Source organism: Phalacrocorax carbo, chromosome 1, assembly GCF_963921805.1.
Source record: "Phalacrocorax carbo chromosome 1, bPhaCar2.1, whole genome shotgun sequence".
NCBI lineage: Eukaryota > Metazoa > Chordata > Aves > Suliformes > Phalacrocoracidae > Phalacrocorax > Phalacrocorax carbo.
In genome coordinates, this window is record NC_087513.1 from 10,739,242 (window position 1) to 10,759,700 (window position 20,459).

Below are 20,459 nucleotides of genomic sequence, written 5' to 3' on the forward strand. Positions count from 1 at the left end.
AATGGCTGTTTTAAAAGTTTGCTCGAACATTGGTTTAGCACCAAGCTACAGTGACTGTAACCATTGCTGTGGTTTGTGGAACGGATACCTGCAGAACATCCTGCTGACTAGAACCTAGCATCATTTTTGTGAGCACCTGGAGTCAGTGCTTCCTGATACAGCCTGTAGTTGCCTTTTATATCTGATATCTGAAAGGAAGGTAAATATTTATTTTGTGGTGACAATCTGTTTTCCTCAAATGAGGATCAGTTGCATACTGTGTACAATATTCAAACGTTTGTTTCAGTGTAGTCACTTTAAATAGCTGAGATCTTATTCATGGAAGGGTGGTGTACAAGGAAAACTTTGCTCCCAGTATTGCCTGGGCGTGTTTAGAAGACCTTTTCAGTTAGTATGTTGACATACTAATTCAGTTCTGTGATAGAAGTTGATCTTTTTTGTTCATAACAGGATTTTATGACCTAGTTTCTTGTCTCTTACAGTATTATACCACCCTATGTGAAGCTGCATAAAATCATGGGCTCAAGTGCTTTATTTTTCATTTCTTCTCTCATCATCTTGGCAGAAATGTCTGCTAAGAGCCAAATCTGGCTCATTCCTCTCTAAAATTGTGAGGTACCAAATAAGCTCGTGTGTTTTCAGACTAGAAACTTGATTTTGTTGATAAAGCTTTGGGGCAGCGCCGAGCAATGTCAGTGAAGTCCATTTACATATCTATGGTAATGAAAAGGCTCTATAAATCTTTACATTTCTGTAGCAATGTAAAGGGATGTTAATATTTTCTGCATATCTTAAAGTTCCTTTTTATAGTACCAAATGACTGGTATAAATGAGAATGAGACCCATTGCCTCAGAACGCGGCTCAGTTCTGCAAAGCCAAAAGACCGTTAAAATGGCTTCTGAGAGCTTCATTCATATTGTGTGCCAGTAATTTTTATATGAAATATGTTCAATCTGCAAGTCAATTTCCTTCTCACAGTACATCTGGAATCTTAGAATCAAGCTGGATTCTTTTCCTCCCCTACATCATCTGCAGGAATAGAAATTGAGAACGTCAGTCGATGCACCCACTTTCTGACAGTTTCCTATTGCTTTTGATGGGTTTGCATAGTTAGAACAAATCTGAACATTTCTGCAGAAAGGAATAGGCTCCAGATCGCTTTCAGTTGTGTTGGCTTTGTTTGGGATAAGGAGAACTGAAGCGTAGCTCGTATTTGTTATTGAAGTCAACTGTTAGATTATGAATGAAGAAAGAAAGGTGAGCTATGGAACATGGTGCTATAATTTTCTTCAATGTAGTTCTCCATGGATGTTGTTAATAAAACACTGTGAGGAAATTCATTTGGTGCTCCCAACTAGTAGAGTCTTTATGAAGCTTTTTTAAGATGTTATGGCTAATGAATACATAAAATATATTTTAATTGTTTGTTGTTATGAGGGCATATAGTTTCTACATTAGTGAGTAGAAGCAAGATAGCACTTTCTGTGTTCAGTAGCTGAAAAATAAGCAAAAAAGCTGCATGATATCTGCCAAATTTACAGTCCTAGTCATGACACTTAACGGCATGGGTCTCAGGATGAAGAAAACCGCATGGATTACTTCTAGAAATAAGACCCAGCCCCCACCCCCATCTACCAGTGTAAAAATAGACAATTTGCGATCCTTAGCATCAAAGACAAATATCCTTTACAATTAGACAGGAGCTGCAAAAGCTCAGGTGTTGCCCTGGAAACTTTTGCCTTTTAATTCCAGGTAGAGATCTGAGAAATACAGAGAAAGAAGCTAGAAAGTCATAGAACTGCTGTCCAGGGAGATGTTTAAGGGTAGACAAACATTAGTATTTTAGGTATCTACCTTAGCAGTAAGTTTTACTTCATTTTTTAATAACATGTAAGAGCATCTGTGCTTAACAGAAGCCTGCTCCTGCTAAAGTTTGAGGAAAATCTCTGTAATTGCAGTAGAAGGAACAGGCCAGTGTTTGATACAAAACTGTACCATGAGCACACTTAATTTCGAACTCCTGCGGTTCCAATCACAGAACTACAGTTTGTGCAGTATTGTATTTGTTTGAAGATGATGTGTGTAAGTTATAATGACTTGAGGGTTTTGGCACTTAATTCCTCCCACTAAAATGCATGGGAGGAATTTTATGTCTAAACCAGAAAGATTTAAAAAGTAATACAATGAAGTAAAACTTCCTACATTTTCCATTTTGAAGTTCAGCTGTAGGAGTAGCAAATTAACTTTTAGTTTTAGAGGCTTCACTTTAATACCAGGAGAGAGTGTGTGTGTATATTTGTATAGATTTTTTTTAATATAAGATAAAAATAGCAGTTGAGAGTTAAGGTTTTGCCTTCTGCACAAGACTGTTAAAAACTGGTATAGATTTAACTTTTCTTTGGACTCCAGTTAGGTAGTAGGGTCAGACTGGACCAGCTACATGTTGAAGACAAATCTAAGCGCTTATAAATGCAATTGAATCTGGACACCTTAAACATAAGAATTGTTTGGTCTACTGATTCCGTAGCCCCACCCAACCCTACAGCTGCTATGTTTGGGGCCTTTAAGGTGTCATAATGATTTAAAATTAGATTTCCTGGAAGCTGAGTGAGAGCAGGTAGGCACCTGTTACTGCTGTGGTTTCATCTGGTCATCTTACTTTAGAGTACAGCACTTTTTTTTTCTCCAAATGAAAGAGGCAAGTAGAGGTGTCGAAAAGAAGCAGGAGTAGTGAATCACTGAGAAGTGCATTGTCCAAATCTTTGTAAAAGCTCTGTGGTTAGTGGGAAAAGAGATTCCTCAGTTAGGCCCATTCAAAAGCTCCTCACAGGATCCTATCTTTCTCCACTGTAGAGGAGAGTTCACCTTCCTAATATAAGAAATCTTAATCACTTCGTCGAAGTTAGACAGGTGTGACAGCTGAGGTGGATGTTCAGAGTATGTGGCTTAAATATGGTCTTTGATTAAACTTAAACCTTCTAGAAAACCCTTAAGAGTTCATCCAGAAATTGTGTTAATACATATCTAATTAAATGAGATTACTAATATCTAAAATCAGGTGACATAATTAGGATTTACTTAATGCAAGTAATTGTCCCTTGGACAGGGGATTTGTAGGGGATCTGATCATCAGTCAAACAATATGGGAGTTAAGCTAAATGTTATCTTTGCGCAGGTCCACTGTGCACTTGTGAACTTAATTCCTTTAATAATTTAAAGCAGAGCTTACATGTGTGTTCCAGTTTTGTTTCAGTTGGATTCAGTCACTTGCTATATGGGTTGCAAGTAGATCAGAGAATTATTTAAACACTCTAAAAAAATGCACTGAAAATGGAAGATAAAAGCAGCATTATTATGAATGGTAACTTGATTACTGTGAACTTACAGCTGGGGCCAAAATTGGGCTTCTCTTTGTGAAGCTGTTAGTAATAGCGAGCTCATATTCCAGAGTGTGTATACACCATCTTTATCAGCGTAATTGGAATAACTGTGTTTTAGGGAACTGTGTCCAACTGTTCTTTTAATTTTTGCTGCTGGAAAAATACAAGGCTGTCAAAGCACACCAAAATAATGAATTCATTGCCTCAGTCCATGACATCAGAGTTCTTTCCTTCCCGTGAGCTCTGATTTTAGGCAGGCAAAATCTTTCTTTGCATGTAGTACCTCCAGATTCATCCCATGGTGTATTTAGAGATTTCAGACCTGAGTGAGAAACAGGATCCAGAAGTCTTCACCCTTAGGGGAAAAAGATCTGAGTCTTATATTCTGTGTCCTTCTAATTGCCATTTCCCTCGGTTGCAGTCATGCATGTAAATGCTGTAGCTGGTACCCTGTGTCTCATATGCAGACTACAGAATAGAAGTAGAGCTACAGATGGCCTGCTTAAGTATCTACTTGCAGGTGTAGGCTGGTGGGATTCTGTGCCACTGAATGGCATTTTTGATGCCTGTAATGTTTCTGCTAGTGATATAATATGTGGAAAATAGCATGTGATGCTTCCTGACCACGTGTTGCTTTAGCCTGTTTGATCCTTCCTCAGATTGTGAGGCTTTACAAAAGCAAAGGTAGGGATGACCACTTAGGATTATCGGGGTTTTCTGTCTTATTAGAAAACAGAGTTTCCCTCTCATGTAGTACTTCTTGGAAAGGAGAAGAATACTTTGTGAGGTACTAAAATTGATGAGAAACATGGGCAAATACATTATTTGCCTTATTCTTTCTCCTCTGTGTTGAAAAGAGGGGCCCACTGTATACAGGTTTACAGTAATTACCCTGGGAGCTTCTTTTAATAACAATGGAATTTTTGGAAATGTAATTATGACTCTGAAAATATCATGAGGGCTTAGGCAAAGATTCTCACTGATTCCAAGCGAAGACTTGCCCTCAAATTGGTGGAAAAGTGTGAGTCTGTGTAATATATGGTGTCCGTTAACACACCTTTGTGCCTAATTCATTGGATACATAAATACTGCCAATACTTGTGCCCTGTAACTGAAACCATTACCAAAACCATAAGCTGTATGAAGAGCTTGGCAGATGTATGCTTAAAGGTAATTATGCATTTGCTGTGTTTTAATTATAATTATTGTTTTCTGTCAGCATACTTGATGTGTCAAACTATTTTAGCAGTATTTGTCCTTTTTTTTTTTTTGTATTCTGGCAATTAATTGCTATAAATGAATCACTACTGGGTTCCATGAAATTCCAGTGCATTTTTTCATTCTGCTGGGTTTTTATCCTCAAATATTCAGCTGCGTATAAACTGAATGTGGTCATTAGAAGCATGGGCTCAGTGACAGCTCAAATCACAGGAATGTGGAGAAGAAGGAAGAAATCAGTTGGGCACGTTAACCACAAAACAATATTAGTGGTAATATTTCTTCCTTTTTACAAATTACAAGTCTGAAATACTGTAACAAGCCATACACTAGAATAGTCTATTATTATGTTGATTTTATGAACTTTATCTTATATTAATTATACCTTTAAATTATTTTTTTTTCTGCAGATTAAGGAATGGCTTTGTTTAAACTGCCAGATGCAAAGAGCATTAGGTGGTGACCTAGCACCAGGTCATGGTCCTGAGCCACAGCCACCTCTGCCCAAACAGAAGACACCCATTCCACCTTCCACAGCTAAACCATCTCCCCAGCCACAGCCAGTTCAAAAGAAAGATGCTTCTCCAAAACCTGATCCTTCACAGCTAGCAGAATCGAAAAAAATGGTGCCACAGAAAAAGCAACCATCCTTGCCTGGGTCTCCTCCTGTAAAGTCAAAACAACCCCGTGCTGAGCCTACTGAGATCTCCCAGCAGATAGATCCTGCTCCAAAGTCTGATCAGGCCAAGCCAACACAGGCTGAAGATAAGCAAAAACAGCCCAGTATACAGAAGCCTACGACAGATACTGTGCCTACCTCTGCAGCACCAGGGCCGAAACAGGATTCGACAGGTCCCAGACTTCCACCAACTCAACAGAAAGTGACAGATTCCCCAAAGCCAGAGCTTGCCAAGCCGTCACAGGACACACATCCAGCTGTGGATAAACCAGATTCCAAACCCCTTCCACAAGTGTCTCGGCAGAAGTCGGATCCCAAGCTTGTGTCTCAGGCTGGGGCTAGACCAGATGCTAAAACTCAAATGCTTGTTGAGCCAACGCAAACAAAAGATGATCCTAAGAAGTTACAAACAAAACCAGCCCCAAAGCCTGACACCAAACCTGCTCCCAAGGGCCCACAAGCAGGGGCAGGTCCCAAGGCAGCACCAGCACAGCTGGTGTCTCAACCCCAGCCACCACAGAAAACTCCCGATCAATCAAGGCGTTTCAGCCTTAATCTAGGAAGCATCACTGATGCCCCTAAACCTCAGCCTACAACACCACAAGAAACAGTTACTGGGAAACTCTTTGGATTTGGAGCTTCAATCTTCAGCCAGGCCTCGAATTTAATTTCCACAGCGGGTCAGCCAGGGTCTCAGACATCAGCCCCCCCTCCGCCTGGTCCTGCAGCAAAGCAGCCCCAGCCTCCATCACAGCCTCCGGCCTCTCAGGCAGCCTCCAAAGAGGCTGGTCAGGGTCAGCCTCTCCCAAAAGCTGTTCCTGTAAAGAAAGAAGCAAAGCCTCTTATGACTGAAAAATCAGAGCCATCAAAAGTGGATAGTGTTTTAACGACTAAAGGAGCTGATTTAGAGAAGAAACCTGGTTTGGCTAAAGATAGCAAGCCTCAGGCTGCTGAAGTTAAGAAACCTGCTGGGCTGTCGGAACTGGAGAAACCCAGCCATCCTAAAGTGTCTTGTCCCCTTTGTAACACTGGACTAAATGTTGGTTCTAAGGATCCCCCCAACTTTAATACGTGTACAGAATGCAAGAAAGTTGTGTGCAATCTCTGTGGATTTAACCCAACGCCGCACATAGCTGAGGTAAGGTGACGGTGTCTGGATTTACCCTGTGTTCTTACCTGCAGGCTCCCTGTGCTGTGGGGACCAGTTGGTAGCTGATTTTTAGCTATTGAGTTGTCGAGAAAAATTTGAATGCTTCATCATCTGAGGGCTGTTAAAATTAAATACCTGTGTTGTATGAAACTTGTTCAGGAGTCAGAAAGTACTTCCAGTGAATTTTCTGCAGATTAAGGGGTTCCGGTATGGCTGGTTGCTAGGTTTTTGAGGTATAAGCAGATAGTTAATTACATTATGAATTACTTTGAAATCGGTGCTAGTGTAATACAGCAAACTACTGTATTTTCTGTCCATCATGGGATAAAGTTCTCTTTCTTATGCTTAGTATTGTACATTATCACATGCTTCTTTAATCAATACCCCTGATTCTTTTTGAATGAAGGAATGTGTTAATGCTTAGTTATTCCCTTTCCCTTCTGTTCAATATATCCCTAAAGTTATTCTATTAATCTCATTCTGGCTCTGGAGTCTTTGCACATGCTGATGTACTTATTAGGAAGGTTGAAGTTTGAGTGATACCTGTGTGGTGAAATATGTAATTTTTTGGTGTGAATAATATAAGGTTCACAAAGTCACTTAATTCATTAAGGGGTATGAGTTTGAAAGTGCCTTTCCATGATTGCCCAAGACAGATCCAGTAGAGACAACATATATTTAAAAGAATTAAGCAATGTATTTTCAACCGTTTCCTCCCATTCCACATTTTTACCCTCCTTTCTTTCTTGGGACTGGAAACTTTATACTAGCTTAACAGAAAGGTGAAGGCACACCTTACTTGCCATATCAATTTGGTAAGCTCAACTTGACAGAAGCAGACCACCTAAAAATACTTGTGTGTAATTTAAATGTGTAAGTTGGCTCGTGTAGCACACGAGGGAAGTGGCTGTCAATGTTGTGCCTTTGAAATCTGAATGAATAAATTGCAAATGGCTCCCAGGGTTAAAGGTTATCACATCTCTGCCTTAAGGTGAGATCCAGTGTTGGGAGAAACAGCAAGTTGCAGGGAAAAGATTGCTTATGTTGTCTTCATATGCTTTTTTTGTGGATTGTTTTCTGGAATATACTGTCATTGGAAAGGCATTTGTCCTACTATAATAAGCACATTTTATCTAACTTACGAATATGTTGTTTATTGTCTTTACAGTCATTTAGGTCAGAAAGAAAGGTCTGAAAATACAGGAAGATGGATCAGTGATTGAAAGCCAGGATACAGTTGACTTTTAATGTTGCTTATGCACTGAATTCCATCAAACACACAACATTCCTTCATCACTGTCCAACCCCCTGCGCCATGCACACACACATGCATGTGGGTATACACACACACATGGACATACACACACACACACACTCATTTAGTATTTAAATCTGAAACGTGCATGTGACTTTCTCCAGAGGCAATCTAGCATACATACGCAGAACACCATGGAAACAAGGTGTGTCAGTTCTGGTGAAACACTGTGCTAAAATAAGAGCTATGTGAGTCCTGGTGCATGAATTGACTTAAGAGTTGACTGAGGTGTGATGGTGTGGGACTGCCTTGTGGTGTGCAGCTTTATACTCTCTGTATTTCTTCTGTTTAAGACGAGAAGGCTGGTATTCTGTTTCTCTTTTCCTATCACTTTATTGTCAGAGGATTCTCTAGGTTTCCGCTCTTTGGAATATGCAGAGCTTGTAATACTATTGATTTTCTACAGTTCAACTTCCACAGGCCTTTCTTTCCCTCTTTTTTTTGGCTCTTTCTTGCATTTTCATCTTATACTACGCATTTCCGTCTCTGTCCACATCTTTCCATCTTCTTTTTTCCAATCCGTTTTACTAAAAATTGGCAAACCACTTTTCCTTGATGACGGGAGGTAGTTTGCATGGCTGAGGACAGCCTGCCTTTGCTTTTCATGAAGATGGGAGACAGAAGAGGGAGCTCATCCACTCCTCTCCCAAATGAGCTGTGTAAATAATCTATTTAACCTCAGATAGCAATTTTGTCCCTGTATGCACTCTATATAGTATATACCTGTGACATGACAGAAATATGATGACAAGCAGATAGTTTATGCTCACTAGCATGCTCTTTTCCTCTACTGAACTTTTCTAATGTGTTGAGTACAGTCTTGGAGGTTTTATTTGCTTGTCTCTATTTTTTGGAGGGTTAGGAAGGAGAAATAGAAATGCTTTTAAAAATTGGTATTTCTGGTGGGTTTCGACCTAATTCTTTTACTCCTGTATTCTGCATTCAAAGAAGAAAGTATAATTCCAGAAGGCTGTATTCCCTCTTGGCCCCAGAACGTGTTTTGGGTGAACAAACGTAACAGGTATTTTACAGTTTTGCTTCGGGGCTGCAGCCACATCACAGTGATTCCAACAGTCGCTTACATATTTTTTATATATATTGTTGCCTCAGTAATAGCTGAAAATCAGTTGAGTTTTATTGACGGAGTAATGGCTGAAACCTTGTGGCCAGCAAAGCCTGCACTGGGTTGTCTGGTAAGCATCAGTCCCACGGAGCAGGGAAACCAGTGATCCATGGACAAAGACAGAGGAGAATCTAAGCTCTGTGGGCACTTCGACCTTAAGATGTTTCAGCAGGGCATGTCTTCTGGGCAACGTGCTGCTGTACTGCAGACATGGCTGGGAGTACTTTTAAGGGAAGAAGGTGCTTTCTTACAGTAGCAGTTGTTTGTTCTTGCTGTATGTGACAGAAATAACTTTCAAAAAAGTCTTCAAGCTGCTGCAAACAGTAGGTCCTCTGATAACCCCTCTTCTGCAGAAAATAAGAGAATTAGACTTTTAGCTAGTCAAAATCAAGAATATGCTGTTTACTTCAGTGAAACTATTCTGATTTGTGCAAGCTGGGAATTAGGCTAGAATTCTTTTTCCTAAAATGGAGTGATTGTTCTTCTCCCTGATTTGTTGATCCAACAGTCAAACAGTTATTTACTTAAATAGTAATTTATCTGTGAAGCAAACAGCCACAAATGATTAAATAAATGGCACTTGATAGAATTCAAAGACCCACAGGACCATGTGTGCCCTAGTGCATTAGCAGACTCCTTATTCTGCCATTTGCTTAATAGGGAGGAGCACTGTTTACCAGCTCTGTAATTAGCTTTCCAGCTCAGGTAGTTGGAAGCAGCTCTATTTTTAGTAACAAAGCAGAAGATCGCAACTGCAGAAGCCAGAAATGAAGTGTGTGGCAACGACCATTTTGTGCATTTAAAACTCAGTGAAGCTGTTCAGAATATTGAACAGGAGCGGAAATGGTTGCCTATAATGTAACTAATAGTGTTGAGGCAGCAGGGTCAGGAATATAGAAACGGTGATGAATTAATGTAGTAGTAAAATAAAAAGATTTTAAAACTAAGCTAAGGAAGGCTAGGATATCCAAATTTGGGAAATCTGTATGGGCACACTCACATACACACACATTACATTTTGTGCTATTTCTGTTCATAACATGGGACTCTGTTAAGATGTTATTCTTTCTTTGCCCGTACGCTTTGCCCAAGGGAACAACAGAAGCACTTTTTAATCTACTGATAGCTATAAAATTATCTGGAAAGGTACCTGAAAGTAAAAAATATTCCATCTGTGAAGTAAGTTATTGGGGCTACAGAAGGGAGAGAATTGTTTTGAATGAAGGAGAAGGACAGGGAGCACTGGGGAAGGGCAGAAAAGACATCATATCTCGGACTTGCTAAGTATTTCTGTCTTGAAAAAGGTCTGTTAGAGGTGTGATCAGAATAGATAATATAAACAATTTCACATAGTGATGTTTCTTAATGTATTTATTATAGAAAAAATTATCTTCATGAAATTGCTTGATGGGTGGATATGATAGCAGCAATCCATAAGCAGGAGTCTGTAAACAGTGAACTTGATGGTTCCTGTCCAATCCATATTTGTATGTCATAGATCTTTTTAAAAATAGAGGTATAACCCACCAGAAGAATTTAGATGTTTTTCTGATAACTTATTTTCCCACTGTTAGTTATTAGACCAAACTAAATATTTTTTTCTTCTCACATACTGTGGAGAGATGTAAAAGCAAAAAGGTAAACTCATTTTCTAGGTAAGCACAGTGCTATCATTAAACTCAGTAGTATAACCAGGTTAGAAATGTGCATTGCTCTTCCAGTAAAAACTTCCAGAAGTCACAGTAAACAGCATTCGGAACTGATATAAGCCTTTCTGGAGATGAGGGGAGCTCTCTTGTAATGGCGTGCTGTTGTATATCTGAATAGATCTTGGGTTCTTTTACCTCCTCCTAAAATCCTGCAGAAAGGGTACTGGCACAGGTAGGTCCCTGATGTAAATAATTCTGGCAGTTTCTATTTTTCCAAACTTTCACTGATACCTAATTGTAAATGGAGTGAGGCCTTCAGCAGGTGTGACCCATTATTCAGGCTTTAACATTAGGCTTTAAGAAAATAATTTAAAAAACCACCAAAGCTATCCTGAGTGAAACGAACACTGCCATTAAATGCCTGAATGTGGTTTGGCCTTCTTCAAGCAAGTGTGCAGGAACATTGTAAAGTAATGAGCCGTCTATGATTTTAATGAAAATCCCTAAAATGGTGTACTGCATCATCGGAGGTGACACCCATTGCCTCCCTTTAATTTATTAACAGCTCTGTATTATTGTGTCTTTCCTATTTGAGAAAGCTCAGACCATTCTGCAAGCTGGCAGGTTTAACTCCTATTAGAAGTTCCTGTCTCCTCTGTTATGTTTGGTGATGAGTTGTTTTGGAAACAGATGGTGCCTGGGAAACACAGTGAATTGCACTTAAGATACAAAGAGAAAAACAACGACTCCTTTCAGCTGCATAATTTATCTTCTCTGCCTCTTCCCTCTTCCTTTATATTTAAAGCTTCTTTTAAAATTTTGATTGTAAGAAAGTGAATGCTATTATTGTTTAATAACTGTAGTCAAGTACAGAACATCATAGGCTAACACAATGTATTCACTAAAGTTCATGGAAATTTTATCCATTAAATGATAGGTCTTTATAATTAAGAAAATGTTAAAACTACTACTAATTATTATTTTGAAAGATAAAATCTGGCATTGAAAAACAGAGTGTATGTTAGATGATAAAAAGCCCCACTGTATTTCTTGAGTGTCAGAAGGAAATTAATTTAACTCCAAATGCGGTATCCGGTTTCTCCTGGTGAACTAATTCAATATGCATAATAGAAGCAACATTAAAATGGTAATATTTTTAATAGCAAGATGACTCACCTCTTCTGTTTTCCTGTAAAACACATATGTTGTGTATATACAGAATGGAAGTGCTAATATGGAATGACCCTTTGATGGATGAGTTAGTCAAAATTGAACACAGCTAAATATTGAAAAAAAATTTAGTGCCTGAATTCACCTTTAGTAAGGCTGAAGAGCTTAAGCTTCACCAACACAATTAGGCTTCTGGTATTCATATTTACAGACGTATTTAAATGCTTCAAGACAGAGACTTGAGTTGTCCACGATACTTGTAAGTATGTGTTAGGAGCTTCTGTCCTTCTCTGATGCCTCAGCTAAAGCCATGTTACAGAAAACTCTACTTTGACCTGATGATTCCTCAGAGGCCTGAACTTCTGTCTTTTGTACATGGCTTGAGCCATTCCTTTTGAGCAGTGTCTAGCTTCTGTTTAAATCCCTGTGGAGTCCAGACATTGGATGAAACCCCTTTTGGGATCTGATTTTGGCATGTCTTTGAGAAGAGTTCACCCAGAGGCTGTACTCTTTGGCATTAAACGTATCAACTATGGCTACTTTATTTAATAATGAGAATAGGACATTATTTGAAAGCAAGGCTTCTTAGATCTTCAGGGTTACTAGTCAAGGCATTCGCTCCAAGATTGCATTCTTGTTAATTTTTCTTTCCAGTAGTTCTGACCATAAAATTAGGGATTTTTTCCCCCTGGAATTAAATTTGAGGAGTGGAAAAGATTGGTATCATTACTGAAAGTAATAGCGTGGCCTCTGGAAGCACTATTACTGTGATTAATTGCCTGCTGATTGTTTGCTTTATTCGGGCCTCTAAAAGTTTCCAGATTACCTCTCAGAAGAAAGAACTCCAGGGATGGATAAATACCATTGAAACAATGAGATATAAACATAAAGCTATACAAGGCCAGATGGCTTTTATTAATGATCGTAATGGCTATTGATGGTGTGAAATCCAAAGGGATGTCTACTGCAGCACCGCTGCTGACACACACACTTCCCGTCTCGCTGGCTCTTTTCCTCATCCGGTTGGAATTCATATGCAATGACTTCTTTACCCATATACATACATGGGATATATACACACACCATCTCCAGATGTCCTTTGCACCTTTGAAACTTAAAATGCTTAGGTGAATGATTAACGCAGAGCTTTCAGTGTTGATTCCAGTGTGTGGTTTACTTTTTCCTGTGCCATTAGGAAATCAGACAGTTTATAGACTAGTGTATTAGCGAGGGTCAAGCTGGAGTCACAAATCTAAAACAAATAATCAGGAAAATTACTGACCTGGCCTTTAGCCAGGTGATTTTTTTCTCTGTTATCTCATTAGAAATTTGGTTGGTGTCCCATTATTAAATGGGGAAGAAGTCTTCTGAAATCTAAGCTGGTATTAATTGCATCTAAGTTTGGAATTTTCTGGTGAACTTTGTAAGAGTATTTTAAAGACACCTTATTTTATTGAGATAAAGATATTTTTTCTTTTACACTACAGAATAATAAATTTTTGTTCTTGTCTTATTGAGAAACAAAAATGCCTAATTTACAGTCTTTAAATATTGGTATGAGTTTTAGTTAATTGCAAGATGAGACCCAATGAGTCTAAAATATTTTCCTTCTGCACTTCCAGAGTGGGTGCTCTTTCTAGGAACAAATGCTGTAATAGCATTTTTTTAAAATTTTCTGAGGATTTTTTATATTTGAAAACAGGTTTTTTACTGACAATTGCTAATGTAATAGATGGATTACTAGGACAGGTAGATATTTGAGTATTTAATAAAATTCTGAAAAGACAGTATACTGTAAATTTAAACATTTGCATGCATTTTGTGATCTATCTTCTTGCAGAGTGAAACTGTTCATGTTACAGCAGTTAATAAGTTCCAATTACTGCATATGTTTGAAATTTCTTGTCATGCTTCTGCTGACCAAAAGGCTAATGTTTGCCACGCCATGGCAGTATGTTAGTAAAAAGAGGTCAACATTTTGCACAAAGCAGGTCTACAAATCACTTGTTTGCCAGTGCTGTGGTGATTTTAAACTTCACGGGATTGCACAAGTGTAATCAAAGGCATTTTGCAGTTTTAACTGCATGAAGCATAAACAGCAGTAAAAATAATTAATTAAACATTAAGATGTAAAGAACTGGAAGAAATGAGAAAGACGGGGCACTTCTGTGATTCCTGTTTTGTACGCCATACAGTCGTACTTCTCCCTGAGTAATGGAGAGAATGTGTCATCTAAAATGACAGTGGCCAGTAATTATTTTTTATATTTCTGAAATCCATATGGTTCAGTGGACCAGAATGAAAACAAACCTGGCTTTAGATGTAATATTATTTATGTATTAAATTGATTCCTCCATCTCCATTAAGAGTAAGGATGGGGGCTGAGGGGAACCTAAGTCATTATGTAGTTGTGGAAAGGAGATTAGATTCATGCCATTAAGCTGTTTGAGGTGCTGTCTAGCAGCATTTGAAGCAGGAGGTCATGGACTGATGCTGAAGAGGGGGATTAGCTGCCTCTAAACTATTCTGACTGAATTTTGTACAAAATGCTGTTGTGTTGGGGTGTAGGGGGAGATACAGATTTTTGCAGTCACTAGAAAAAAAACTCAGCACCCACTAGGCTGTATCAGACCAGAACACTCACTGAAAAGGATGATGAGGTATGTTAGTTTTCCATCTGTGTTTTGGAGGTTAATGAAATTACTCAGACAGTGAGGTAACCTAGGCTTCTAAGGACAAGACTTGAAAGACCATATGGTGGTCTTCTGTTTTTAGTATTTCTGGGTTAGTAATCTTTTGGGTTTGGGGTTTTTTAATATTTTCTCCTTAGCAAGCCGCCTTCACATTGGAAATGGTCCAGTTGTCATGTATAGAGATAGAAATTGAGCACAAAGAATCTTGTCCTTAGATTTAGGAATGTAGCTACTTTTTTGAGGCGATTTTATGTCCTAGCAGTTAACTGAATTGTTGAGCTAAAACCTGTGGATGTATTTATAATTTATTTTTTTTTGAGGTTTCTGAATGTTTTCCTGACCTGGCCAGGAATATACTGTTGTGATTATTTTTGTTTGTTTGTTTTGTTTTACAATGGTATTCACTCATAATTGCACATGTTTGCAAATACAGCAGTACATTGAAGATGATGACATAACTCTGATCCTCATCAGTAGCTGTCAGTACAAATCGCTGAATTTTTTTTGAAGTCACGTTTGTAACTGATCTTAAGTTTTGTATCTTCTCTTTTGTATAAGAAGACATAAAGATACATAATTCTTTCTGAATGCTGACAAACTCTTTTGCAACTACCGTCTTCAAGATACTAGTTAGCCTCATACACTAAATGTACAGAGTTACTAAGTCCTTTACTGTCTGGAAGAGCTGTCAGATACACCTGTTCCTATTCCCTGCCCTCCCCACTCCTCCCCCAAACCAACACACCAACCCTTAGATTTCTATATAAATATTATTTTCCCAAAGAAATTCAACTAGAATTTTCACTAAAACACTGAGCTCTGACATATTACATAAAAAAATAACCTGAGAATATACCCAATTTCAGACACTGTCTTCTCCCTTTTGAATTATAGTAGGAGAAAAAGGAATATTTTAAATTCTTGATATTCAATGTTTTTGTATTGAATATGCACTAAATATTTTATTTGATCAGAAGTCTGTTTTACACTGAAAATTGGCTAAAACAGTAACATTTCAGCATGCTTTACTTTCTGGCTAGTTTTTTTTTTAAACATCTAGTAGTAGAGTTCTTTTCCACTTTTCTTTTACAGTCAGAACTGGACATTGGATTAAATTTCCAGCACTATCTCTAAAAGTATTTGCATTTTTGTAATGTTTAATTTTAACTATAGAAAAGCAAGAATTATGATGAAAACAAAGTGTTGGTTTAGATTTTTTTTAAAAAGAAATTTAATTTTGAACCTACTTAAGGTGCAAAGTGTTGGTTTAGATTTTTTTTAAAAAGAAATTTAATTTTGAACCTCCTTAAGGTGGCTCAAGGTTGGTATGATATGACATCTGTGAGACTCTGAAAGTGTAGGCTTTGTACTCATTTCAGAACAAGTAAAACAGAGCTACCTCTTTCACAGGTTCCTGTACATACACCTTTGTGCTGACCTACAATATGCTTCTGTTTTGTCCTGAATCATGTCTGAGCCAAGAACACTTGTATTGTGCTGCGTAGTGAACTTTAAAGTCATGTGCCTGGGATAGCCGGGACTCAGTTACAGTATTATCCCAGACCTCTAAAAAGAAAGAGCGCTGCTATTTTTTCTTCTGTAACACCTATCAGCAAAATGATCTCCAGATCAAAACATAACCTCTCATTTGATTTGGCATCCTTTTAAATATTTTAGCTGTGCTGCTTTTTGTCCAAACCTGTCAATGCCTTTTCATGAGGCGTAATGCACAGTGAAACTAAAGGAACTTTTGTTTGAATCCATAATGTGCTGTAATTAGTTACGGTCATAATTGGAGGCTTCAGTGAAATTTGTGCTCTCCCCTCCTCCTCCTTTCTTCTATATGCTGTTGGTAACTGGGATCAAGAACAGTTCAGCTTTAACACACAATGAATTGGCTTGTTCCAGGTGTTGGTCTGAGGCATGACGCACTTGCCTTGATGATTTCCTTGGGCACATTTGAGTTTGCTCATGATTGTCATTCCAGGATGAAAGGTAGATACATTTGATGTTGTAACTGCCTTTGATATCTGTGTTGGGCAGGAGTGAAGCTCCCTCCACCTACTAATCATGGAATAGATTGTCTAGACCAACTGCCTGCCCAAAGCAGGGGCAATTGGAGCAGGTTTCTCAGGGTCAGTCAGGTTTTGAATGTTTCTGAAGACTGCGACTCTAGGCAACCTTTGGCCACCTTCGTTGGTGGTGGGCAATTTTGGTTTGGTTTGTTCTTAAAAAAAAAGAAAGTGTTTTCTTACGTTTAAATGGAATGTCTGGTATTTGAATTTATGCTTATTTGAATTTTTGTCCCTCCGTTGGATACCACTGAGAAGACTCTGGCTTCATCTTTTCACTCTCCCATCACCTATTCACACACATTGAGAAGACCTTCCTGAGCCTTCTTTTCTCCTGGTTCCTTTTCTCCAGTTCCAGCTCTCTCAGCTTCTCCTTGTTTGAGTGGTGCTCCAATCCCTTAATCATCTTCATGACCCTTTGCTGGACTCGCTCCAGTAATTCCATGTCTCTCTTGTACTGGGGAGCCTAGAGCTGGACAAGCATTCTCCCACCAGTACCGAGCGCAGGGGAATAATCACCCACCTCAACCTGCTAGCGGTGCTCTTAACTGATAGGGCCCAGGATGCTGCAAGTATTCAAGCATGCCTTTTGCCCCATGCCTCCCCTAATTCTCATACCATACTCGAGGGCACAGAACACCCATGCATTGTGTCTTACAGCACCGTGCTGGCAGGATGCTGTGAAGTGCTTTGCTGTAAACACAATTACTAACTTATAAATGATTGAAGGCGATGGGTTTCAGAGGAAACTGTCCACTCCAGGGGGTGTACTAACTTTGAACTGTCCATCAGTCACTGTACATCAGTGGGCTTCACACGATGACTGTAGCCAAAGATATAAAGTGCAGATTTCTGATTACTGTGATATCTCTACAAAATATGTCTTAGAAGGTCTTCTCCATGGCAGGTGTGTATTGATTTCTTCAAGTTCTATTAACAGGTTTAACAGTAAAAGGTATAGATACCGTTTTGGAGGGAAGGAAGTGCTAGAACAGGATCCAGGCTAAAATTTCACATGATGTTTCAGGAGATTGAATTTTGCACCTGATCCGTATGTCTGGAGTATTTATAATCAAATCAGTTCACCTAAATGCCACTTTCTACTTTCTCCTCCTAAATCAACCTCCTCTCCATACATGCTGAAAATGTTGTTTATATTTGAACCTATGCTATTTTCTTTTGCTAACTGTGGAGCTTCTTCCTCTTGTCACCTTTCACATGAAAGATTTTAATTTTTCAAGTGTCTCTCTTGCTCCAAGGCAATGGGGGAGAAAGGAATGCACAGTTAATTATGTAACTTCATTAGTTAGTAGGTGATTTTCCAGTTGCAGAACTTGTATTGTTGCATCTTGAAATAGTATATGCATATTGTACAATATGAGGCCTTAAAAAACATCTTGCAATTTACAGACTTTTGAAGTATGTGGAAATGAAAATTTATTCAGTAATGATCTATCTTCTGAATCTCCATGGATGTGAAAACAGTTAATCCCTGTGTTCTAATAGAATTTATGAGGCAGTTCGTGCTCTTAATTAATGTTTTGTTTGTATTACTTGTCTATATATAATTGATAATTTTGTACAATTACATAGTCTAGAAATTTTGATCTAAACTTGCCATTCAAAAATAAGTAGTCATTTGCATTTTAAATCCAGGTATATGACATTAGAATTGATGTATCATCACTAGAGTAAAATTCTAGTGGAGCAGATATAAATTCCACTTTTTCTGTATGTTATTCATAATCAGTAGCAAATAATTATTGCTCTATTATAACAGGAATCAGGGTGAAATGTTTGGGTCTTCATCAGCATGCAAGATGTAATTTTTAGAGCATGTCTAGGAAAATTTACGTTAATTTTCTTTCTGAACTCTGAAGCTATGATAGTGATTGCAGCACTTGGATGGTGTTTTCCTCAGTTTGCTTTATTCCTATTGATTAGTTTTGTCCTTATGACTTGGATTAATTCTGTGTCTATTGCAGGGTATTAATGTCCCTTTCAATTAGTTTCGTATTGCTTACTTACACTGTATAAAAAGTGGCTTCATTGTCCATGAGGAATCATTGAAAAATGCATTGAAAAGCATTTAAATTCTTTCAGTACTAAACTTTGTGTGCCAGTAATAGGAAACAAGAGAGGTCAAGGTGTCCTTGCAATGGCACATCAGTTTCCTCTGCACAGGTTCTTCTCTTCATGTGTTAGAATCTTATTTACACATTTCTGTCAATAAAAAGGAAAAGGAATGCTGGTAGACTGACACTGTTTTAAGAAGGTCATGCTTTGAATTTCTAAGTACAAAATATGTACTTGCTGATACAGTAGGGTCAGGTACTAGTTGTTAGAAACAACTGGTACGCCTTCTAAGTCCTTTTACATTTTTTGTGTACTTTCATGTACCGTTTCTGTTTAGATAAAAATATTTATTTCTGTTGACAGATCTCATCTGCTGTTTCCTTGGCATCACTTATTTCTCTGCACTTGACTTCAAGTCTGTTGCACTGAATCTGTCTGAGAAGAGATACATCTTGAATTTTGTGTTCAAAACACTACTACGGCTATAGTATCATTCTCTTCTCTCCAACTTTTATTTTCAGCCGTTCTAAAGCAGTTATTCTTATTGCCTATTTTCCACTTGATAGTAAAGTTAAATGTGTGAATATCCCATTTTATTTAATTATCAAAAAGTAAGATCCATTTTTTAAACATTAAGAGAAATGAAACTAGACAAGTGGAAAGAAGAAGAAGGTGCTGACAGAAGGATGGTTATTTTCAAGTTAGTATAATAAAAAGTAATAAGATCAGCTGTTAACGTAAGTGTATTTCCTTACAGTTATATTCTTTTTGTCTCCTGAATGTACCAAACCTGAAGCCAGTCCTTCAGCATGGTAGAATACGGAAGATGGAATTATTTCTATGAGAGTATTAAAAAGTGTTCTTAAATGATCTGTGCCATGATTTAGTTTGGGGCTTCAGTCTCCGCGCTATCTATTTTTAGCGTCATAAAAAAATAATGGACATACGCAGAGATACAAATGCATAGGTTCATACTGTATGTCACTTCCTTATGTATCTGCAGATGGTGTGTATTTTTTGCATATTTTCTTTTAAAGGTTGGATTTTATGGTGGTTAAGATATATTGCAGACTCTTGTATTTGATGGAGTAAATGTAGGGGAGTGCAAAGTTTCATTGCAAATAATTCATTGAAAGATTTATATGTACATTCATTTAGTTTCCAATGAAGACTCTAAATCATAACCTTACCTTACTGCTATTTTGTTTTAATTTTGGTGAAGTTGTTTCCTTGTTCATTCAGAAAGGCCAGGACTCTGATCTATTAAATGATCAGATGCTTAATGTTGAAGGCTTTATCTATATATGAGCAGCATAAGATCAAATGGGACCTCGCAGTGCATAGAAGGAAGGAATACAGGAGGCCCATTTTTATAATGTTTTGATTCAGGCCGCAAATGAGCACTTCAATATAATTTCAAGTGAGGAAAGTGAAAGCAGTGTATGTTTGAATTATGCGTGACCTACAAAGATAAAGATAGAAAGAGATGTAGGTTGTCAGTCACAGGAGTAGATTTCAGTGATCAGTCACAAATTGATGAATTAATCAGTCGTTTTCCCTGGGGTCCATGGAGTTTATAGGTTACGAAGTTCCTGCAGTTGATGCTTGAGGACAGTCTTTTCTCACACTATCCAGATTTTAAAACTCCTTCCCACAAGAAGCTACTGAAAGGGAAACATCAGTCTATAAGTGCTATATGGAAGGAGCTCACCAGAAAAACACTGTATTTACTTAACTTTTGCAGTGGCCTTCAGTCTTCATTGCAGGTAGAAAAGTCATGACACCAACAGCTTCTAAATTACACAGATGTGTTTAAGTTATTATGAGATGTGTAAGAAAGGAAAGGGAAGGCACAGAGCAATGAATTTCTTCTCCTTACGTTGGCCCATGAGAGTCCCACAGCACCTACTCTTGTGACAGGCTATCTGTCAGC

General features: G+C 38.1%; 1 protein-coding gene across 1 annotated transcript in view; it reads left to right on the forward strand.

The window, feature by feature from the left end:
* Positions 1-20,459, forward strand: part of PCLO (piccolo presynaptic cytomatrix protein) — a 367,600-nt gene that overhangs the window by 14,335 nt on the left and 332,806 nt on the right. The window contains exon 3 of the mRNA XM_064443829.1: positions 5,010-6,416. Coding sequence (XP_064299899.1) covers positions 5,010-6,416 — 1,407 coding nt within the window. The remainder of the gene's footprint in view (positions 1-5,009; positions 6,417-20,459) is intronic.